We start from the raw sequence: 24,761 nt of genomic DNA on the forward strand, positions 1-24,761 counted from the left end.
GGTTTCGCTTAGCACTGTTCTGCTTAACGCTCAGTTTTTATGGAACCGATTAGGAGTGCTAAGCGGGGGTTGCCTGTACTAGCTCACTAGGGCCCACTGTGCTAGCAAACACAGAAACCTTATTTTATATTTCAGTACATCCCATTCGCCCCTTCCCTCACCAAGTAAAGAAGTGTACGCCGTATTTAATGCCTCTTGTATCTATACAGGACAGTCAGCTGCTTTCTACTGCCATCTTTGAATTGTGTACCCTATTCAAAAGTAGCAGTTAGGACTAATTATCTAAGAACAGGAAAGCATGTATCTCGACAATACAAGGTTTATGATTTCATTCACAGAAGCTAGTTTCTTCCAACAATGGGAATCTTGGGTCCATAACTAAAACAATCCCAAGTTATGGACACACATTTAAAAATTCACCTCTAAGAGTCATCTATATAAAGCTTATTATTTGTCCTGCCTCACCCTACATCTTAAGATGCCTGTACTGCCCTACTCTATTTTAGGAGATTCATTTAGCTAAGCTCTATCATGGTTTTAGGACAAGACTACTAAGGTAGAAATGACAGCTTGTCACACTGAACAACAAACTGGGGAAGCAGAGGAACAAACAGCTTCTCTAACCACAACAGAGCTGAAAGAAGTTGTATTCTGGGATAGGAGTATGGCTTTTCTAACCCTAATCCATGTCCTGTTACAGAAAAAGAAGCAAAATGAAGGGTGTTATCTCCTGGCTTCATACATTGCCTGCAACTATGGAAAGAAATTAAACAAGGAAGCACTTCCATGGCCAATTTTCCCTGTTGACACAGGCTGCCAACATGTTGCATTCCTTCCAAACGTAAGACGCCCTTGAATTTGAAACACACCCCGACTTTTTAACTCTCAATTTAAGGGGAAAAAAGTAGCAAATAAAGATCCATCTATCACCATAAGAACTATTTTCCACTTGAATTTAAGATCTGGACAAGTTCTAAAAGAAAAAATATTTTAAGAAGTACGTTCTTTGGGCAAAAAAATAAGATACTTTACAGTTCTGACTATATATGAACGGCATGTTATAGCTCTAGTTGTAAACCTATAGCATTTGGTCACCAGTGTAACTTGTGCACTTTATCTTCTGCTACATTGTAACTGTATACTTATATTAAGTATATTAAGTATTTCAACTTGGAGGAAAGGCAGCAAGAGGGCACAGCAGCCCCCCTGGCTCTCCAGGGACCTAGCAGACCTCCTGAGGCTAAAAAGAAAGGACTACAAAGGATGGAGGATGGGAGTCACCTCCAAGGAAGATTATTCTGCACTGGTCCGGTCCTGTAGGGAGCAGACCAGGAAAGCCAAGGCTGCAACTGAACTCCAACCAGCTTTGAGTATCAAGGACAATAAAAAGTCCTTTTTCAGATATGTGGGGAGCCGGAGGAAAAGCAGGGGCAACGATGGACCCCTGCTGAACCAGATGGGGCAACTGACGCCCAGGAAAAAGCCAACCTATTAAATAGGTACTTTGCATCGGTCTTTCATCATCCCCCCATCTTTCATCGTCCCATGGGACGCCCATGCCCGCTACGGGACAGGGAAGTCCGGGTGAGGGTGATCCCCTGCCCTCCATTGATGCTGACTTCATGAAGGAACATCTTGAGAAGCTGGATACCTTCAAGTCAGCCGGCCCTGACAATCTTCACCCCAGGGTACTCAAGGAGCTGGCGAGCATCATAGCCTAGCCTCTAGCACAGATCTTTGAAAACTCTTGGCGCTCTAGTGTAGTGCCCGAAGACTGGAAGAAGGCCAATGTGGTGCCTATCTTCAAGAAAGGGAGGAAAGTGGATCCGGCTAACTATAGGCCCATTAACCTGACTTCTATCCTGGGGAAGATCTTAGAAAAGTTTATTAAAGAGGCCATCCTTAATGGACTGGCCAACGCCAACATCTTAAGGGACAGCCAGCACGGGTTTGTTGCGGGTAGGTCTTGCTTGACCAATCTCATTTCCTTCTACGACCAGGTGACCTATCACCTGGACAAGGGAGAAGAGATTGATGTCATATATCTTGACTTCAAAAAAGCCTTCTATCTGGTGTCCCATGATCACCTCTTGGAGAAACTGGCCAATTGTTGCCTTGGGTCCTCCACGATCCACTGGCTGGAAAATTGGCTCCGTGGTCAGACCCAGAGGGTAGTAATTGATGGAAGTCACTCATCGTGGTGTCCTGTGACCAGTGGGGTCCCCCAAGGCTCTGTCCTTGGACCCATACTGTTCAACATCTTCATTAATGATGTGGACACTGGAGTCAGAAGCGGACTGGCCAAGTTCGCCGATGACCCCAAACTTTGGGGCAAAGCATCCACACCAGAAGACAGGTGGGTGATCCAGGCTGACCTGGACAGGCTCAGCAAGTGGGCGGACGAGAATCTGATGGTGTTCAACACCGATAAATGCAAGGTTCTCCACCTTGGGAAGAAAAACCTGCAGCATCCTTATAGGCTCGGCACTGCTATGTTGGCTAGCACTATGGAAGAAAGAGACTTGGGGGTCATCATTGACCACAAGATGAACATGAGCCTGCAGCGCAATGCTGCATCTAGTAAAGCGACCAAAACGCTGGCTTGCATCCATAGATGCTTCTTGAGCAAATCCCGGGACGTCATTCTCCCCTTGTACTCGGCCTTAGTGAGGCCGCAGCTGGAGTACTGCATCCAGTTTTGGGCTCCACAATTCAAAAAGGATGTGGAGAAGCTTGAGAGAGTCCAGAGAAGAGCCACGCGCATGATCAGAGGTCAGGGAAGCAGACCCTACGATGACAGGCTGAGAACCCTGGGGCTCTTTAGCCTGGAAGAGCGCAGGCTCAGGGGTGATCTGATGGCCACCTACAAGTTTATCAGGGGTGACCACCAGTATCTGGGGGAACGTTTGTTTGCCAGAGCGCCCCAAGGGATGACGACTAGGTCAAATGGTCATAAACTACTACAAGACCGTTTCAGGCTGGACATAAGGAAGAATTTCTTTACTGTCCGAGCCCCCAAGGTCTGGAACAGCCTGCCACCAGAGGTGGTTCAAGCGCCTACATTGAACACCTTCAAGAGCAAACTGGATGCTCATCTTGCTGGGATCCTATGAACCCAGCTGACTTCCTGCCCTTTGGGCAGGGGGCTGGACTCGATCTTCCGAGGTCCCTTCCAGCCCTAATGTCTATGAAATCTATGAAATTAAGTTTAAATAATTTTTCCAGATGCCTCTGAGGCAGGCAGAAAAGAACTAATATGCTAATAAACTTCTAGCCTTGCGGAAGGCATGAAAACATGCTAAGTACATGATTACACTGCATAGTTTTGCCAGCAAAACGTAAGTGCACCTACAATCGGAGGATAGTGCAGCCCAGGGGTTGCAAGGAGTAGCATGTGGCCAGCCAGCTGGGGAGTGGGGGGGGAAACACAAACGGACACAACTACAGGCAGTAGCTCTAGCCCCGTGGGCCTGTGCAGAGTGGTCAGGTACAGCACTTGCCACAGGGAACAGAGCCAGACTCTCCCACCTGCCCCCAATCCTGGTAGGGCTCAGAGCTCTGAGCACCTAGGGCAGGACTGCAGCCAGAGCCGCCAAGGTGCAGCTGGGACCCACCTACCCCGGAAGCATTTTCTCCGGACCCTCCCGCCCCAGGCAGCGGCTCCAGCCCCCCTCCCTCAGCCCCTGCACAGCCACCGCCCCCCTCTATGCATGCAGCTGCTGCTACCACTCCTTCCCCCACCACTCCCCCTCTCCCGTGTCTGGCTAGAAACCTGTGCCTCAGGTAACCCGGACTTTTAGCTTACCAGCACCCCCAAGCCATTTCCTACTCGTGCCAGTTAACAGGGATTTTACTGTACCCGGTAAAATTGAGTGAACTGAAAAAGCAGGTGTAAATCAGTAAGAATGGGCGTAAAACAGTAAAAACCAAATAACTTCAATAAAAAAAAAATCAGGGAATGTATTGTTGAAAAAAAAAAAATTGGTAAAAACAGAAAACACAGAACACTATTCGTATCATAGAAACTACATATAAAGGGTGTTTATAAAGTCCTTGTGCAAATTAAAGTTTAATAACTTTGGATGTACATGATAGAAGCAAACGGTAAATGGTGATTGAAAGCATAATTAATTCAGTTTTAATTCAGCTCAAATACAATATAGCTCTCTTACTAAGCAACAAGCAATACGATATTATAGGGATCACAGAGACCTGGTGGGACTTCACCTATGACTGGACTGCAGGCAAAGGAGGCTACACCCTGTATAGGAGAGACTGTATTGGGAAGAAAGGCGGAGGAGTTGCTCTCTCTCTAAAGGAACATTACACCTCCCTTGAAGCCATGATTGGAAGGAAAGAAGGGTCACTTGAGAGCCTCTGGGTCAAGATATTGGGAGAGCATGGAGAAGGGGACTTGACTGTAGGAATCTATTACAGGCCTCCGAACCAAGAGGAACAACTTGATCAAGAATTCTCTAGAGAACTGGCAGAGGCTGCATGGTCATCATGGGTGACTTCAACAACCCAGACATCTCATGGGATGAGAACTCAGCTAGATCCGATTGCTTCCTTCCTTGTGTAGCAAAACCCCCAGTTTTTCGTTTTTCTTTTTTTAATTTTTAAATGCATTCCCTCCCCTTCCCCAACTATTTCTGACTTTTTCTGTCCCCCTCTATTCCCTATAGACAAGTATAAGTAGGCTAAGATGTAGGATAAGCTTTAACATTTTATTTTAGGTAGTAAGTTTTATTTTTCTCTCCCCCCCTTTGCAAATAAGTGCCCTGCTGTTTTGCTACAACTATCCACTGTTTTATAAGTGATACTTATTATGTCTGTATTGATTTTTTTACTGCTTTTATATTGTGTGATTACTGTTTTAGGCCTAGTCATGTCAAGTTTCCATCTTGTAATGTCAAGCCTCCATCTTATCCCCATGCCCAGTTGTGTAACCTATGACTCATACTACCCCTCCTACATAACTTGGTTTCTGAATGAATGGGGATGAATGAGGGTGCTTGAGAGACAATGGCAGTAGGTCTAAAAATAGCTCCCTCTGAATGACCAAACCATCAACACCAATACCTGGACCAACAACCCAGCCCTTGGAACCACCCTCAGCATTCAAGAAACAAAAGATGAGGCAACCTACCATTGTGCCAAGCTACACATGCTCAGTAAGAACACCTGGAGCCCTCTGGAACAGGACTGACATTGCCTGGACAGGCCCTCCCCATAGGAGATCAGAAGTAGTCTGCCCTATAAAAAGGGGGAGTGAAGACTGACTCCTTGGGACCCCTTCTCCATCTGGACCAGCACCATGCCACACTACCTATCCACCCAGAGGCCCTGCTGGTGACCCCCTTCTGGACACCTACTGAACAAGGACCCCTTTCCAGCCTGGATAGGTAGCTATCACCTCCTACCCACTCTTCAACCAAGGACTTGGACTGTTTCTCTTCCCCACCTGGACTCCAACCCTTCCACCAAGTCTCTTTCTCCTGCTGCCATTTTGTGTGCATGTGTAACCCAATAACTTCATGGGGCTGTGTAGCATGTTGTCTGTTTAATAAACCTGTTATTTTGAAACCCCAAGTTGGGTTTTTGTCCGTTTCCTGACTGTTGCTTGCTTGCCACCACTTACCTCCCCCCCCCCCGCAACATCTCAGCTGCCTGCCTCAGTTTCCAGCCCCAATCTACCTTAAGAAACCCCAAGCCTCAGTTCCTCAGCCAGCTTCTCTCTAGTCCACTGGTTTTAATCTCAGTATACACACACAACCCAACTACACATAGGTAAGTTCCTAACTTGGATGGTACAGTATGTATGAGTGTGCTTGGGGTACCTGGGATACACACACACACACACACACGTCATTGTGTGCATGATATACGGATTAGTGATCTCTGTATGTGTACTGAGTGTGCGGGTATGGACAACTGATTTTTGTCTAACTTTTGGGGTGTATAGTGTATGTGCTTGGACTGGTGATAGGTATGCATGTGCCTAGGCTAGTTTGGATGTATATGTGCCTGAGTTGGTTGTGTGTGTGTGTGTGTGTGTGTGTGTGTGTGTGTGTGTGTGCGCGCGCGCGCGCGCACACACACACACACACACACACACACACACACACGCCTACTTGATTTGTGTGTTTGTATATGTGCAACTGCGTCACACCCTCCTGTCTAACAGCGCAATATTGAGATCCTGAGTTGGCCTGACCCTACATTGTTACACCTGCATCGTCCTCGATCTATCTGACCCAGGAAGTTTATTAGCTGACCAGGGGCAAGGTGCTCCTAGACTTGTCCCCCTTGGCCAGAACCAACTTAGTGAGCAACCTGCAGGTTGCAGGGAAACTTGGGCGACAGCAACCATGAGATTATCACTTTCTCCACCCACTGCAAGCCAGGGAAAATCAGCCAGTAGGGTAGAAATCCCAGACTTTAGGAAAGGTGATGTCCACAAACTCAGGAAATTGGTTGGTGAGATCCTACGAGGAAGGGAGTACAAGAAGAGTGGTCGTTCCTCAAGGAAGCGATCCTAAAAGCTCAATGAAAGTCTATGCCCCATCGCAAAAAAGATATCAGAAGAGCTGGGAGACCCCCTTGGCTCAACAGAAAAAACTCAGACCTCCTGAAATTAAAGCATAAAGCCTACAAGGGATGGAAGTCAGGTATAACCACCAAAGAAGAGCACTCAGCAGCAGCCTGCACCTGCAGGGAGCAGATCAGGACAGCAAAAGCTCTAACCGAACATATATTGGCAATCGGAATCAAGAACAACAAACCATTCTTCTTTAGATACGTAGGATGTTGAAAAAGGAACAAGGGAAGCATAGGGCCCCAATAAACAGTATGGGACTGCTGTTAACTGATATTCAGGATAAAAGTCGAACTCTTGAATGAATACTTTACATTGGTATTCCACCAGTCTAAGGCTTGCTTGACAGAAGACAGGATCACCATGGTAGGGGTGACCACCTTCCCATGGTTGGCCCAGATCTTGTGGGGGAGCACCAACAGAGGCTAAATACCTATAAGTCAGCTGAACCAGATGAACTACACCCGAAACTGCTAAAAGAACTGGCTGACATCATGGCACGACCGATAGCAAAGATATTTTAAAGCTTGTAGCACTCGGGAGAGGTCCCAGAAGACTGGAAAAAAAGCCAGCGTGGTACCTATCTATAAGAAAGGGAGAAAGGGAGACCCAGGCCAATCAAGTCTGACCTCAATCCCAGGTAAAATCCTGGAGAAAAATCAAAGAATCCATCACGTGTAGGCTAACTGAAGACAGTTTTCTGAAAGGTAGCTAACAAGGTTTCATTATGGGCAGGTCATGCCAGGCCAACCTCATTTCCTTCTATGATCATGTTACTTGCCACCCGGATAGGGGAAGTGAGGTTGATGTCATATACTTAGACTTCAAAAAGGCCTTTGACCTGGTCTCCCATAATGTCCTCATGGTCAAATTGGGAAAATGCAGCCTCAACTACTCTATGGTCTGGTGGCCAAATAACTGGTTCCATGGCAGGACCCAAAGGGTATTAACTGATGGAACTGAGTCATCATGGCAGAAGGTGACCAGTGGCATCCTTCAGTTCACTAAGGGTACCTGTGCTTTTCAACATGTTCATTAACGATTTGGATTCAGGTATTAGAAGTTCACTGACAACACCAAGCTATGAAGAAAAATGTAAAATGCTCCATCTGGGAAAAAATAATCCACAACACACTTACAGGCTCGGCAGTGCTAATCTTGCCAGCGCCACAACCCAATGAGATCTGGGTGTTGTGACTTTCAACAAAATCAACATTAGCCACCAATACGATGCTGTAGCTGGCAGAGCAAACCAAATATTGGCATGCATCTACCGAGACATCTCGACCAGGGCAAAGGAAGTCAACCTCCCGCTCTACTCAACCTTGGTGAGACCACTTACTGCTTTCAGTTCTGGCCACTGTGCTACAAGAAAGATGTGGAGAAGCTTGAGAGAGTTCAGAGGAGGGCCACGTGCATGATTAGAGGAGGACTGGAGACCAAGACGTATGAGGAAAGGCTGAGGGACTTGGGATTGTTCAGCCTGGAAAAGAGAAGACTCAGGGGGGACTTAGTTGCAGCCTACAAGTATACCAGGGGTATACTCAAGGCCTGGGGGAGAATCTATTCACCAAAGCTCCCCAGGGGAAGATAAGAAATAACAGGCACAAGCTGACTGAAGATTACTTCAGACTAGACATAAGGAAAAAACTTCTTTACTAGCCGAGTGCCGGGGGTTTGAAACAGGCTCCCCCGCAGAGGTGGTACAGTCATCCATCCTGGCGATCTTCAAAAAATGCCCTGATGCCAATCTTGCTGGGGCTGGAACCAATGATCTGTAAGGTCCCCTAATGATTATGAAGCTATGACATTTCTAAACTCCAACATAACCACCATCTTTCGTGATACATCATTCAATCAGATTTTCCAACTCATAGAAAAAATTTTCAAGTTGCTGCTTACAATTTGCTCCTATCATGTATATATCTGAAGTTATTAAACTTTAAAGTTACACAAGGACTTTATAACCACCCTATATTAAATTCTTAAACAATATGCAGCAACTTCCCACAAAAAAAAAAACAAACCCTTGCATAAAACTTTTCCTTCATACAGAAATCCGTGAAAAACTTTTACCTCGGTAACTGCTCTCCATCCCTCCCATCATATGATCTATTTGAGTGAAACAGGTGCATCCAGTCCTTTTTCCTCCACTTCTCCAACTGTTCCTTTCCAACTTCTTCCTTGTGCTGATCAATAGTATTTCAATTCATGTAGCCCCAGCTTCAAACACTCTCTTTCAGTGAAAGCCAACCCCTTAAACACCTTAAGGTTTCTTTCTAGGGATGTGAAAGGTTAAATAATTAATTGTTTAACCAATGTGTGCACTAACAACCAGCTAGCTCACCAGTTATCCTTCAGCTTGGGTGCACACAGTCTGGCAGAGAAGGCGGGGATGGAAGCCATGCAGTGCCCCAGCAGGAATCAGAGGGCAGCAGGGCAATTAGGAGGAAGGGAGGGGCAAGGGGGACTAATACCCATAGCCTAAGAGGAAAAGAGGGAGCAGACGAGTGACTCATCAATTAAGCAATTAGCTTCTCCCTTCACAGGTGCTCCCTCCCTCCCAGCTGCAGTTTTAGGTAGGCTATGTTCTGTCTGGGCTTGCCTCCTCCCACCCTTCTTCCAGTCTGAGTGTGGCTCCCAGCAGCAGCTGTTGGAGCTGTTGTGTTATCATTCAGTTAATCATATAACCGGTATAATCAGAGAAGGTTAAACAATTTTTTTTAAACACTATTTACATCCCTATTTCTTACCTTTCCATAAACTAGTTTTAAACACATGCTAATAAAGTCTAATAACATTTCCTTCAGTACCTTTGGCATGAGTCCATATAGTATCATCTCCTGCACTAGCAATGGGTTTACTTTGGTAACAGAAAGCAACGGACCCTTACCACACCCCCTTTGCATATGTACACTCCCAAAACAGGTCCCACTGTTTCTTCTTCCCTGTACCTCTACCTTGGGCACCTTGATGAGCTCCTCTGTGTTGCACTTCTCTCACCCACCAGCATTTCTTACAGCCATCCATACTAGGTCAGCATGTTCACCTTTTGGTCGTTTACACGCCATTGCTCCCCACACCTTCTTCACTTGTCCTTCCGTGAAGTTTTCCATTGGTGCCATCCTGTATTTCCACCTTACTGCTTTCACCAATTTCTCATGACCTTTCAGGACCTCCAGCCCTACCTCCCCTATTTTATACCTCTGCATGAATCCTTCCATCCTGATGTAATGAAACAGCGATTGTCACACCCATGGACTCTTCAGAGAGGTCTGATATACTCTCCATTTCCTCAAAATTGCAGCCACATGAAACAGGGCAATATGCGCTGCTTTCCCCTCTCCCTCCATTATCGCCTTACATATCGTGCTTCTGTATTTTGTGTAGACGAACAATCCCAAGTCTGGTAGCCTCCACCCCCACCATCTCTCTTCGGGAGTTCTCTCTTGTATGGAGTTCAGTTCTAACCAACCCTTCTCTTTTGGCATTGCAGAAGAATACGCACATTTCCCTCTGTACTTCTCCGGTTGGCCACCACAATGGCAGGAATACAATTCCCATATATAGAATAATAGGCAGTAGCATAGCCTAAATGCTGCCACTTTTCTGGCAAAGACAACGTCCTTCCGGACCATAACCAAAACAGTTACCATACCCTTGCAGTGACCTTTTCCCATTTGCTGTATTGCCATTTCCTCAGGTCTGTCAGGATCCCTAGCAGTCTGATTTCTCTCTTGCTTGAAGGCCCAACTTCTCCAAGTCCCTCCAGTTCCACATTCCTATTATGGTGCTTTCTGATTTATTTAGTTTAGCCCCTGTGGCTTGTCCATACACTGATACATACTTTAGCACCCTTTTCGTCAAAAGTCTAACTACTCCATTTATATTGTCCACATATAGTATGCATTTTACCTCATCTCCTCCTGATAGCTTTACTCCACTTATGATCTTGTTTTTTCTTATTCTGTGTTCTAACAGCAGTTCCACGCCATGTACAAATAGTAGCAGTGACAGGGGGCATCTTTGTCTCACCCCATATGGATTTTAAAGGGCCCACTTAGGTGTCAATTAATTTGGACTTCACTCACCACTTCTCTAGACAATAACTTTATGCAACATACACATTTCTCTGAGAACTCCATATTTCCTGGCAACTTCAATGAGTGATCTACACTGTCACATGCTTTTTTCTAAATCTAGGTTTGCTGTAACTGTATTTGTTTTCCTCTTTTGGATGTGGGACAGAATATCTGATCATTCTGATCACTTTGGACATCCTTCTACCTGGTACTGCATATACTTGAGGTCTTCACGAGGTTTTTGGTCATCTTCAAAGCTAGTGTCTTGGCCATTAACTTATAGTTCATATTAAGGAATATAGTTGGTCTTGAGTTTTTCCAGGAGTTTCTTCTCCTTTTTCTTGAAAAGTAAATCACCATGCCTGTTGTAAAATCCTTCCTTTTCTGTTTCCGCTATTACCTCAAACACTTCTTGCTATAACACTGCCTACTCGTGCCCAAAATGTCTCAAAATTCCATGGAAATTTCCTGCTCCTCATGATTTCCCCCTTTTAAAAGGTTTTTAAACACTCTTCCACTTCCTTTAAGCTTATCTTTCTTCCATCTTCTTTGCTTCCTCTTCTTTCTCTTCAATCTCTTCAAAGAAATTCCTCTTCCTGTTTCCTTCTTTTAGCATAGTTCTTCGTTAAATCTTCTCATTGCCTCCAGCACCTACTCCTGCTTTTCCAAGTGGGCACCACCTTCTTCCCGCCCCGCTTCAAGCTTTCCTTTTGCTGCCTTCACTCTGGCCAAAATGTATTGTGCTAACACCTTCTCTCTCATCTTTCTTTTAAACCAGGTGGGAAGGAGTGAGAGAGGGCAAACAGAAGCCCTGAGGTGTCTTACATGCTGGGCAGGGGAGGTCAGGAGAAGAAAAACAGCTATAGCAACAGACAGAGAGTGAAAACAAACAACACTCACAGCATGGAGGACCGACAGGGCTGCAGCTGGAGACCGGAAGGGAAGATAAACACCCACCACACTTCCGGAACAGCATCTTGCTCAAGATTGGAAGAGGGAGGCTGCCCAGAGGTATTTCCGGACCCAGAGAGGGGCAGAGTGGGGGTCAGTTCCCTGCAGACCACAGGGAGAGAGGAGCAGAGCCACCCTAAACAGGAGGCAGGCGGAGGCCTACACACACACAGCTGTTGATAATCTCCTGAGCTGAGGATGGGGGAAGACAGAACACACATGGCTTTTGATGATCTCTGGTGTCGAGTGTCAGCTGAGGATCCGGAGGAGAGGCCTGAGGAAAACTGCTGTTCCAGGTAGAGCCTTGCTGCACATGGGAGAGATCTCACTGTGACTGTTCACAAGGGAGCCAGACAGGCCTGTGCAGAACAGCAGCTGGACTAATTGATCTGTGATTCGGATTTTGACCCCAGGTGAAAGGGGACATAGACTGAGCCTGGAAAGGAGATTGAGAGCAGTTGGGGTTTTTCTTGGTTTTTCCTTTTCTTTGATATTTTGAGCACAGGCCAAGACCAGCCCTGGAAGGGGTGCAACTAATCAAAACCAAAGGTCACCCTGGTGGCAGAGGGCCAAACAACAGACTAACAGGCAGTACTGCGACCTGGCTGCAGAAGGACTTTGAGTACCATCTGGAGAGGCTAGGCTGGGGTAAAGGGGAGGTTTGGAGCCCCACCGAAGAAAACAAAGATCGAGACCAGGCAGGATCACTGTGGGCAGTGCCTCCTGGGAATATAATTTCATCAAAGTCGTGGCAGGGAAGAAACACAAAACTAACTTCCTGGTAGACCAGGTGATCCAAAGCCAAGGTCCACCCTGTCGCCACCTGTAGGAAAACAAACTCAGGGCAGTGGCAGCAAGCCCTACAACACTTACAGCTGTTGCACCAGGTTTCTTATTCGTCTTGTTTCTTCCAGCTGTTCTCGTACCCATCTTCCTTCAGCAGCCTCCTTTAGCAGCTCCTGTATCTTTCTTTAAAGCTCTCTCAGTTCTTTTGTTCCTTTCCCTGCATGTCTTCAGCCTTCCTTCCTGAAGAATTCTCCCACTCTTCCTCTTCACCATCATCTCCATCTCCACTTGACATCTCCATCTTGTAACAGCCACACATTTAACTTCCACAGTCCCTTCCCTCTCATGGGGCTCTTACCAAGACTCATTTTCATCTTCAGCATCCAATGATCACTAAAAGCTACATATATGGTTTCTTTCTTCCTTATCGCTATTTGTTTTGGTACAAGCACAAAGTTTATTCTTGACTGTTTCTTTCTACTAGGGTCTGTTCTAGTGAAAAATTCTCTCCTTTGCCCATGAATCTCTTAGCAATTCTTCTTTTATATTTGTTAACAGTCTAGAGGAGCTTCCCAAAAAGCTCCATTTCCTCCTTCCTATTCTGTCACCCATCTGGATTATACAATTCAAATCTCCCGCTATTATGCGTGGTCTTTGTTCGACCACATAAACTGCTAGCTTTCTAAGCAGTGCATTCCTGCCCTCCCTCTCCAGTGCTGAATAGTCACTGAAAAATTTTAATTCTGTTCCTCTAACTGACAACATCATTCATTGCAATCTACCACTGACAACTTCTACCTGCTTTGCTCTCAGCTCTGGGTTATTAAATAATATGGCTACTCCTGCTGCTTTGTTCTTATTTGTCTCTGACCACCACGATGGTCCCCATCTCCACCTTTTCAAAGTGTTTATAATCTCTCTCTGCTGGTATACCACATTCTTGTAGGCAGATTATGTCTGCCTTTACTTGGTTCAACCTGTTCCCATCCTTTCTTTGTTAAGATGCTCTTGATGTTAAGCAAAACTATTGTCACTGCCATTTATTCTTGCTTTAAAATGAGTGTGCTTGTCCCTTTAAAGTTAATCTGTGCTGGCTTTGAGTTGAGTGCACCTGTCCCTTTAATGTTTGTCTGTGCTACTGCTCCAGTAGTTGACTCCTGTCCTTCCCTTGTTCACATTCCTGTAGTCTTTGCAAGCTTCTGGATGGCTTTCACATTTACAAAGGCTTACAAGTTTTCACCTCCTAGCCATTTCTTACCTTCTGGTCTCCACTCCGAGCTGGAGCCCAAAGGTGTTAGTTGCAGGTAACTGCTCTTTGGCTCTTCCTCTGACTCACCTCCCTCATTATCAGGCTTCTGCTTCTTGGTCTTCAGCCTCTGGTTTTTTTTCTTTTTCTGGCCTGATTCTATGGTTCCATCTCTTGCTCCATCTCCACTTCTGTTGTCTGCAGGATGATTTCTTTCTTCCCACCTCCATGTCTGAGCTGTTCACTGCTCCATCTTCCCTTCTGTTCCATCTCCTCGCTCCTTCTGTGCTGCCTAAATCACAGAAATTTTGCCCCCTGTCCTTCTGTTCCACCCTCTTGTGGGGTTTCTTCTACCATGTCTACCTCAGAGTCCAACCCCTCATCTCCTCTGCTCTCCTCCTCTGGGTTTTGCTGTTCCTCAAGGGGACTAACTATACTTGCCAAAGGCTTTGGGGCACCTATAATGCAAGTGTCCATCTCCCTTTCAAATAGTGCATTTTAGGGACTCCTGGCACTCTGCTGCTCTATGCCCCATCCCATCACATCTGTAGCACACTGTGAGGGACAGTTCATGGACAGGTACTCCACCTTTCTGTATTTGTTGCACCATTTTGGTTGCTCATGTTATATTAAAAGCCCCGATCTGGATCACTGACGGGAGGTGCAGCACTCCACTGGGCTCCACTCATCTGCCTGTAACAATGCTCCTGCCTGGCAAGACCCCATCCAGATACCATATTTGTCCCTTACTTTCTCCACCAACATGACCCTTTGGACATGTTTCCATCCTTCCCTATGTCTTCTGCTTCTAGTAAATAAGCATACATTTGAACTACAATCACTCTCTCTCTCTGCTTTTCCCACTATGAACTTTATCCCTCTTAATTTCTCCCTCCCACATTTCTTTTCATATTTCTTCCAAAAGTTCACATAACTTACTGCGACAGAAAAGGATAATTCCCAAGTTTTTTGGTTCGACAAAACAATCAGACTGGTACAACGCTCCACCTGGACCTCCAAAATCTCAAACAGTACCTTTTCCAGGAAACCATCTCTATTTATTATTGATCCCATCTACCTCCCATCACTGGTTAAAGTTGCCTTTATTCGCAACCTCCACTCCTAACTTCTCTCAGTGCCTCTTCTTTGCTTTCCTGCCAGCAGGCTCCTGCCATCCTGCTTCTCACCCAACATGCCGTTTCCTGCTATTCCACTGTCTCCCACTCTTCTGTTCCTGTCTTCCTTCTGGTGGTGTCACTTGTCATTGCTGCCTCCATCGTTGCTCCCGCTGTCACCTTTCTTTCCTCTCCACCTTCATCCACTCTCCATCTGTCTCCAGATCTCTATTTCCGCTCTTCAACTCTTTTTCCACCTTATACTTACTTGCCACCACTGCCACAGTTTTGAGCTTTGGGTCTCTTTCCTCCACTCCTTACACCCTGATTCTGTTGATCCCTTTCTCTGCCTTTAAGGCATAAATCAGGTTTTCAATGCTTATGGAAACCTACCACGAAGATAAGTTAGTTCAGCCCAGCTGAGTAAGACATTTGGCAGTGCCCAATAAGTGCAGTCTCCCTCACTGCTAACTCTTTTTCAAGTCATGGTTACCCAGTGCCATTGCACACCTTCTGACTTCCTCTTCACTTCCACAGCTGAGCTGCACCTTTCTTCCCATTTCCAATGAATTCTATTCCTTCACCAGCCTTAAATACCTGGCAAACTTCACAAAATGGAGCTCCAAACATAAGCATATGATTAGTGTGGCCCCAACCCCTATGAGGTAAAGCTGAACCAGGTTGCCCTGTGCCTCATCTACATACAAGTTTTTGGAGTATCTTAGGACTTCTGACAAGAACACTCAGTTCCAGTTATGAGTGGGGGCTAATTAGCCGGGATCCTGGGTTGGGTGGGGGGAGTACATATCTGGAATACATGCACACACACTGAGCAGTGCTGAGCTGTGAGGTCACCATAACTTGGAATGTTATTAACTCTTGGCAGGGCCTAGCCCAATGAACTATATGGTAAATCACAAGCCTTTGACTTTGGACTAATATCATGCATAGTAGGGGTCTACCCTAGTCAAGGAGGAGGCCAGCTGATTTCACAGCCAGATCACGCCAGCTGCTATTTTCATGGGCTGCTTGTAGTAAGCCACCCCCCCATTGCCTCTGATTGGCTGAAGGACCCCAGTAGTAGTATCCTTCCATACAGAATGCTATGTGGCTCAAAACCATGGCTTAATTGCTTAATAATGTTTCAGATGATTAAGCCCATGGAAGCCATTATTTGACACATTATTAAGCAATCTAAGCACTTAATTAAACTCTAAACTGAAATGTCTTATGAAATTAATGCTATAACAAATTCTAACTAATACTGCCACTATACACTTTATTAAACGACACTGTAAAAGGAGTTTATTCAATGCTAACCTTGAAACCAGGCAATTCATGCTAGCTGTTAAACGCTTGCATGCTGTATCCAGTAGCAGTGGCTGCAGATGTTCTCCATCTCTGTGGGGTGAACGCTTACATTGAGATGGCGCATTCTGTGTCTACAGGGTTCAATGGAATGGTGAGTCAACATCTTGCCCGGGAACAGAGATGTAGAAACCGGTCACAGACAAGAGTCCCAAAATATGGGCAAAGGCATTCGGCACTCTTTGACCAAGTTAAGTAGCACATTTGTTGTCATGCTTTTTCTGACATACAGGCACTGATTTCAGTAGCTGAGGGTCACAACTCAGAACAGGCACCTGGCTGGGGTCCAAAATGCAAACACTAAGGAGGGAAACAGCCAGCTAGCTAAACTGTGGTGGAAGCAACAAGTTGTACCTGTAGTACTGGTTCAGCTTCACTGTTATTGTTTGGAACGGGTCCCTTTCTCTGCCAGTTTTCATAAAGACAGCTTGACATTTCTTGTAATACCCTGTCTTCAACCCAACTTATCAAATCCATCAGGTTGTGCGTGTGGTGGATCACAGCCTGCTGGCCTTCAAACTACACTAAAAGCTCCATGAACCAGGTGGCATTTTCAACCACAAGTGTCACTTGATCTTGAATGTCACCCACTTTAAAAGATACCAAAGCGTAAGTATGCCTTGTGTGCTGGGTGCGATTTCTGGCTCCTCATTCAAACTGCTGATAGTATTGCATATGCTTGGCATGGTAATGGACTGCATTGAACCACAAATTCCATTTTGTGAGCACAGGCTCTGGTGGCAAGAGCACAGTGGCATATGAGCCTCACTTTGACAAACTCCCTATACCAGACCTTACAACCTGGACAGTGCTTGAAAGCTTTCTTGAAAGAGGACACAAGGCTATCCACATTGGTGGACTGGCATGCACCAGATGTCACTTATTAAAGCCAAAAGGTGCATATGGTATTCAGTTGATATGCAACTGTGTTGGGCAGCATTCCTTGAAGCACATAACAGGAAGCCTTGCACATACACATGGCGTTGTCAGACAGAAATACTGAACTCTTGTTAAATTCTATGCCATAGTTGACAACTGCCTTCATTATGGCTTGAAACATGATAGAAAAATTGACAGATGTGAGGTGGACCAGCTCTTTTTGAAACAGGCAAGTCCCGGTCTGTCCAGCTCCCCAGTAAAAATAAAATGTACAGCATGTAGCTATCTTGAGGGTCGGTGGCTTCATCAACCACAACAGAGAAAGATTCATATTCTACTGATGCATACTTTGTGGACCGTACATGTGAAGCAATCACTGCAGGGAGACAGTCTTGGTGAAGCTTGCTGGCACACAGAGAACCTCCACATTTGGCATGTTTTGGTTCAGAGAGCCCCTTAACTTAGGGTGATCAAGTTTTTCCAGCGGGATGTTCACCACCACAAAAGCCTCCGAAAGGGAAAATGCCACCTCTCACCTTGCCAAGATGCTTTCCATGGTCCTTTTAAAGAGCAAAGACGTGGTTAGTTGTTTCTTACCCTGGCCTTCAGCCTCCACAACAGCCTTTCGCTTCACATGCGCCTCGGACTCTAAGTGTCGATCTATCCTGGTTTTCCACAACACATCCAGAGCCATATTGCAGGCGCTACAGAACAGTCTGCATCTATCTGCATGCAAGGTCCCTGCAGCATACTCCTTACGTGGTCCAGAGCTAAAACGTATTTGGCTCTCTTGGAGGATTTCTTCTTTGTGGGCATGCTCAATCCTTCCTCAAGCTGCAGCCTGCTATACAAACATGCCTGTGGCTGCTTTAAACATCAGTGCCAAAACCCTCTTGCTCTGCTGACTGGCCTTGGACTGGCTCCTACACTGAGCCTATGTCATAGGCTCTGCTACTGATTTGCTTCCTCTCCCTCCCACCTTGGGTATCAAGACTGCAGGGCTTCCCACCCTTTTCTCTTCTTGAAGGTAAGGGGTTTGGAGGGGGGGGTTGGTAGTGAGCCCACCCGATTTTCCACAGTGAGCCCACAGCTGGCAACCAGCACCCACCCCCACCAGCACACAGATCTGGGGGGGCATGTGCCCCTTGCCACTCCCTGGAAGTGTGCAGTGGCAGGGAGGCAGCGCCACCCCCATGCCCCCAAACGAGCCACCCACAGCTCCGTCCTGCTTCCCACCAAAATCCTGCAGCCACATTATGGCTCCAGGCCCCAAGCCCACATACTGCCCTGGCTGGGCAGCAGCCCCAGCTCCAGGCCCAGCCCTGTCCAACTCCCTCCCTCCCTATGGGGGCCTCAATCCCCCATAACGCCCCCCAGCCAGACTTACCTGCGGGAGCTGTTCTGCAGGCTGCCCAGCAACCCTGTGCATGTGTAAGCGTGCACATGCACATGGTGCCCCCTGTCTGACCACCCTCCTCCTGCTCCCCTCAGCCCCTTGGCAGGCTGTAACTGTGCCAGCTTGCAGAAAGCTGTTTGCAAAAGTGGAAAATCTGCATGTTTCTCCATTAAAATGAAACTTCTGCATTTGTCTTGGTTAAAAGGGAAAATCCGCTGTTTTTAATGTTTTTCCATAGGAAACAGAAAACCTGGATCCCTGATGGATACTACATGAAAACTGTTACAGCCATGTTTAATTTTAAGGTTATTGTTTTCAGATCTGCTCCTCACTTCTATGTGCTCAAGGAGGCAGAAGGGTCTACCAGGGCAAAAAGCTGGGGGGAAACAGAGAACAAAGGGGCTACCTGTCCCCCTTCCTTTCTGTAGCCATGGGAGGGGTACAAATTCAAGGCAAACCTCCAACAATTAGATTCTATACCTGGAAAAATATAACTAATTTATGAAATTTTCCATATATAGAATCTAATTATGGGGGGGGGTCATCTTATAATCAAGACCATCTTCTATTTGAGTAGAATAGTTTATGGGCTAAACAAAACCACCCAATTATAAAAAAAACCCAACAAATTCTATCCCATAAAAACCAAAGGCCACACTCAAATCCTTCATGTAGGTACCCAAGTCACCAGAGCAATATCTATCAACCGCATTCCAGCAGTGACAAAACCACCTCAATTTTGGCTTAAAAAATTATAAAATCTATAAATGCCTACACTCAGGCTTCTGTGCCTACATTTGAAAGGTTTCAGTTGTTACTTCAGTTTGGACCCATATATTTATTCTTCTCTATTGTTCAGAATTATTTTTAGACTAATAAGAGTCCATTTCCTTTGGCGCTGTCTACACACTTCCTTACAATTCAAGAAGGCTCAGTTGGTTAACTAGTCATTTTTCAAGTTAAGGAGGAAATAAAACACTTTCCTAGAACAAAGCCTTGGAGCAAGGAAGGCAATCTTACTCAGGATTGGTCATTGGTGCATTACCAGAGCAGTACTACTGTCCTTTAACCTTAATTTTTGCTGTAAAAGAGTTATTTCTCTCACATACAGTCAATTTGGTTGGCTAATGCAATGGGAAATTTTCATTTGCACTTTTACCACTTATCTATTGCCATCAGATTGTTAAAGTGCAGCTGAGGGACCAAGTAGAAATTATTTTGGGGCTTCCTTCTCCACCAATATATTTTCTTTTCATTTTGCCCACTACCAAGAAGGCAGCAAACTATACTGTTGCAAGTAAGTGAACAGAAACTGCACACAAGAAACTAAAAACAATCCTGTTCTAACAGACCAAGACTGCCCTGAATATAATCTCAAAGACAGAGCAGGATAAGAAACTTGCAAGAAACCCACAGTTCTGGTTTAAGTCAAGGTCTTTCAGAAAAACTTTGCATAACAGCTTTTGCTGTATATCTGGCACCCATGGGGAATGTGGGGGTGCCAGATAAACAAATATGCCAGTTACCCGAGAGGCCCAAACAGACATCTTTGCCTGTTCGGGCTGCTGCCTCTCCCGCCACGCCCAGTGTGGCACCGCCCCTCCCACTACATCAGTGCACCAGGGGACAGGAAGGGGGACCCCACACAGGCTTCTTTGCCCCAGGCCGTGGGGGCTCGGCAAAACTGGAAGTGCCACAGCAGGCACTTCCGGCTTCACTTTTTCCTTACAAGCTGGCATGTCGGTTAATAGAGAATGTTGGTTTGTAAGGTGCCAGATAATACGGCTTTTACTGTGTAGTTGTACAAAGCACTGTATACTCAATAATGGAATGGTATACATGCTATACTCAATTGGTAGAATACAGATGCTTCATGCATCAAAACATTGATTCATGTTTAATATTTTACATGGCACAAAAAATACTAGGACCTTTATGATGTATATACCTGTTACTTTCGTCCCAAGTTAATATGTTGGTAATTTGCAGTGGTTGATTCCTGTTGAAAGTACAGCTGTCTTTGGGAAAATGTTCTCAGCCACCCACAAACACGTTATCCCTTTGCAATTATCTTAAAGGAAAGCTTAAGTGCTAGTGTATATATTTTAACAAAAGACCCCCCCCATACACACAAGAAAAGCATTTTCTAGAAATTCTGCATGAATCATCAACTGCAGGCTGTTAATCCAATGCACCTTCTGAGGGAGTACGAAAACAGTGGGAGTGAAAATAACTAACCTCCTCCTCCTTTTCCCAATAGTAACTCTCAAACCTTCATACCATTACTGATCACTACAGAGACTTCTACACATACGGAATGGCAAACAGCCCTAATTTACACTAAAATAATATTTTGTGTTTTTAACTACTTTTAATGCAGTAAGATACTTCTTTAACAATGTTTTACTTTTGTTCTTCATTTCATTTCTAGCTCCCACTTTTTTCTGCCATATGTTCTCCTGTATGTAGACTGGACAAACTATATTGCTTCAGACCTCCATTCCCATGCCATCTGGGGCTTTTCCTCCACTTTCACATGCTTTGGCACTACTAGATTTCCTTCTCTATTAAGTACTTCTCCACAACTAGTAGCTTCCACCACTTTCCCACCTCACCTGAAGCAGTGGCTCTCATGAGGACACAGCTTTTTCTGTCGTTATTTTTACAAATCTGCTAAGAAAGTACTCAGGGACATTTATCCTGCCAGGGCTCCTCCACACATCAGAGGGTGGTATGCAGACCATAGCAAGAACTGTGGATGCAAGCTACTGGAACCACTGCACAGGGCCACAGTTCATTCTTCATTTGAAGAAATTTGTTACAGTAACTACACTGTTACTTGGCACTGCATTTCTATAAATTCAAGCCTGGTACTATATTTAGATCAAGCGTATCCCAAGAGGTAATTACTAATACTTCTAACCTACAAAGGGTTGTTGGTTGTAGCCGTGTTGGTCTAAGGACACAGGCAGGCAAGGTTGTTTGGGTAGATGTGATATTTTTTATTAGACCAGCTAAATAGTTGGGGGAAAGTTCTTTGCAAGGTTTTCAACACAAACACTCTTTTGTGCCCGAAAGTTTGCAAATAACTTTTTTCCAACTATTTAGCTGGTCTTATAAGAGCTATCACATCTACCCAAAGAACCTTGCTTGTCTAAGCTATAAAGGCTCACAGTAAATGTAATTTCAAAAAAAAAAAAAAAAAAAAAAAAAAAAAATCACTTGTTTTCACCATCTTATATAAAAATACGAGGTCATAATTAACCGTTTGGTGCTTGTATATATAATGAAACTTATTTTAGTATACGAGTGCCCCAAAGTTTGATTTAACGTTGGTTACAGCAGTAAAAAAAATGTATGTATTTAAGCTAAATTAAATAGGACACTCTTCAACAGAGACTGTTCACAGATCTTTGCAGACTTACATTAGCATGGAACATTTCTTATTTGTCTGATTTACTATTCCACAACCAAACCCAAATAACAGAAGTTCCCTTGTATTTGCAAGCCAATGAACTACAGTACAGGAGTTAACAATGAGAATGAGGAGTGCAGACAAGAACCAAAACCAACAATGTCGTTCACTTACAAAAACATAAAACAAACACCCATATTGGTGAAAACAGATGTACAAGTTTCCTCCCTCCCACCTGCCAATGTAGAAGTCAGCCAGTAACAAAGTCAACTTAGAAATCAGCAGCACATGAACACAGAAACTCGAGGGCTATACTTCCGAATAAAAACTGCTGTTATTTTTCCTTTTATTCTAACAGTGCCACGCCTGTCCCTAAAAAGCCTGCAAGAGGAGGACAATATTGTCCGCAGCAAGAGGAGGACAATATTTTAATGGAAAGGTGCATTTGTAAAGCCACAAGATGGCCAAGCAACCTGGGACCAGATTTACCAAACATGCTCAACTTGTTTATTAAAACAAACTAAGTTTTAGGTCTGATCCCAGCCCCAGTGACCACTCTCTAAAGCCTGGCAAAGCAGAGTGCACTTGCCAGTCCTTGCCATGGCTGCCCTTGGCACATAACAAACTAAAGACATTCCGCTGCCTGACACTAGCCAGAAGTTGTTGGATGCTCAGAAACTTGCATCCCATCCATTAGACGCATGTAGACTTGGGACCATCCAAACTCCCTCAAACTTGTTAGACACTAAGCAGCTTCCATGCCCCCGGCACATAACACAACAAAACCACATCCTCCTGCCTGATCCTGGCCAGGAAAGGGAAGCTAGATGCTTAGACACTTACACCCTACTCAACCCACATAGCCTTGAGACCAACCAACCACCCTTAAAACTTGTGTTTGACACCTGGGATGCCTCTACATGTGTTGCAGGGCAGAGCGCTTTAATTAGAGAGACATTTGAACCTTTAAACCTTTAAAGCGCCCCAGCTGTCATTTTGAAGCGCAGTGACGCTGATACGCGGGAGGTGTAATTAGCGCCCTCCACTGAATCAGAGTCCATCATATGCAGCAGTGCCCCTAGCAGCTCCCAGGGGCCAGTATCTCCAGAGCTCAGAGGGCTGCCAAGGGGCTCCCAGCTATGCCAGGGAGGATAAGGAGGCACCAACCCACCTGCCTCCACCACTCCTGCAGGATTTGGGCCTGGGGTGTTGCTACAGGGAGCAAGCAGCACGGAGGGGAAGCGCCAGCCCGTGGGCGCCACTCACCCTCTTCCAGGGCCTGGTTGTACTTGTCCAGCGCGGCCGCCAACTCCTGCCGCTCGCGCAGCTCGTCGCCCTCGTCGCGCAGGCGGCGGGCGCGGCTCTCCCGCGCCAGGCAGCGCTCCAGCAGGTTGCCCAGCACCACGTTGACGCGGGGAGGGGCGGCGGCGGCGGCAGCTGGGGAGGGCGGGTCGGCGGCGCGGCGGGGCCGGGGACAGCGGCCGCACTGGGCGGGCGGGGCGCAGCGGCGGCAGCGCGTGTGACCGCAGGGCAGCGTGACGGGCTCGCGGAGCAGGCGGGCGCACAGCGGGCAGCCCAGCGGCTCGGGCGGCGCGCAGCACGCCGGCTCGGGGCCCGGCCCGTCGGCCGCCGGCGTGGGCGGGGCGCGGCTCAACGCCCGCGCCAGCCCCTCGGCCAGCTCGCGCAGCTCCTCGGGCCGCAGGCGGGCCAGGCGGCCGGCCGCACCGTAGGCCTCCAGCGCCTCGGCCCAGCGCCCGGCCCGGGCCAGCGCCTCGGCGCGTCCCAGCCACCGGCCCCGCTCGTCCCTGGCCGGCGCCTCCTCCATGGCCGGGCCCCGCCGCCCCTACTCCATGCCAGCGGCGGGCGGGCAGGCGGGGCCGCTCCGTGCCTGCCTCTGCCGCGCGCCCTGCCCGGGCCGGGCCGGCTGCCTGGCGAGTGGGCGGGGGCCCGCGGCGCCCTGCCCCGCTGTGTGACGTCAGCCGCGGCGGTTGGCCGGCCCTCCTAGCGGCCGTTGGGGGGCGGGGGCGGTTGGGGCTGCACGTGCGCGCGGCTCCCAACGCCCCTTGCTGTGACTGGGGCGGGGCGGGGAGAGGTGTTTTAGCTAACGCTTTTCCTCCTCAGTCTCCGTAGCCCTCACCGGCCTGGGGAAGTGCTGAGGAGGACACTGAGGTATCCACCGCAGAGCCCTGTCTCCATGCTTTCTCTTCAGCTCTGGCCTGAGCTGGAGCAGGAGAAACACCATGTATCTGGATCCAAGAAGGCAGTTTTCCTGAAGCCGTCTCCGGGATATTGTTCTTCTGGCGTGGTTTAATACTCGCCGAGGTGTTGGCGCTTAAAGCCCACTTTATGGAAATAGGGGTCCTCGGTAGCTTGCTCCTGCGGTCACGTGGCTGAGGGCATCCGATCCCTCAAGTCTGCTCTTCGTTCCAGGGGTGTTCAGTAAGGTTGAGCACCCTGGTTGAGAATAACTGCTCTAGGCCAAAAGTGAAGGAGTATCTTTTTCCAATTTTCTGTGGTGTCCTTTGATAAGGACTAGTTAAAAGATTTTGGGGAGACTGAGGACATCAGGTCAAATACAGACTTCACATTTAAGCCCTTCCTTAAGAGTCATCTTCTGGTTCCTGGGATTCTGAATTGTGTCCGCTGCATTTGTGTTGATTACCCGCGACAGATCCCCTTTACTAGGAACCTCCTGGCAATTCTCGCTGCTCTTCTGAAAAGGGAAAGGCACGGTATCCTATTTTACAGCACTGATTTCTCTAGTTGCTCTGAGAGGGTCATTCACCACATGCATGGTATCTACCTTGATACAAGGTTTTATCTGCATATTCTGCTAAACACCTTGTCACATAAGGACATGAAAAAGGAAAGTATAGATTGGGGTGATAGTAACAAACAATACCAATCACTGACTTTGCTGCTGTT

The 24,761-nt window shown here is 46.7% G+C and overlaps 1 protein-coding gene across 4 annotated transcripts in view; it reads right to left on the minus strand.

The window, feature by feature from the left end:
- LONRF2 (LON peptidase N-terminal domain and ring finger 2) overlaps positions 1-23,765 on the minus strand; it is a 74,273-nt gene extending 50,508 nt beyond the window's left edge. Inside the window, exon 1 of one of the 4 annotated variants that reach the window (XR_009459164.1) lies at positions 23,103-23,765. Coding sequence is in view for 2 of the 4 variants with exons in the window: in XM_014600412.3 (XP_014455898.3) it covers positions 23,103-23,661 (559 nt within the window). In the remaining 2 variants the exon portion in view is untranslated. The other 3 variants (XM_014600412.3, XM_059720993.1, XM_059720994.1) reach the window with 3 other exon arrangements.
- Positions 23,766-24,761: the final 996 nt, after the last annotated feature.

Source organism: Alligator mississippiensis, chromosome 1 (genome assembly GCF_030867095.1).
Source record: "Alligator mississippiensis isolate rAllMis1 chromosome 1, rAllMis1, whole genome shotgun sequence".
NCBI lineage: Eukaryota > Metazoa > Chordata > Crocodylia > Alligatoridae > Alligator > Alligator mississippiensis.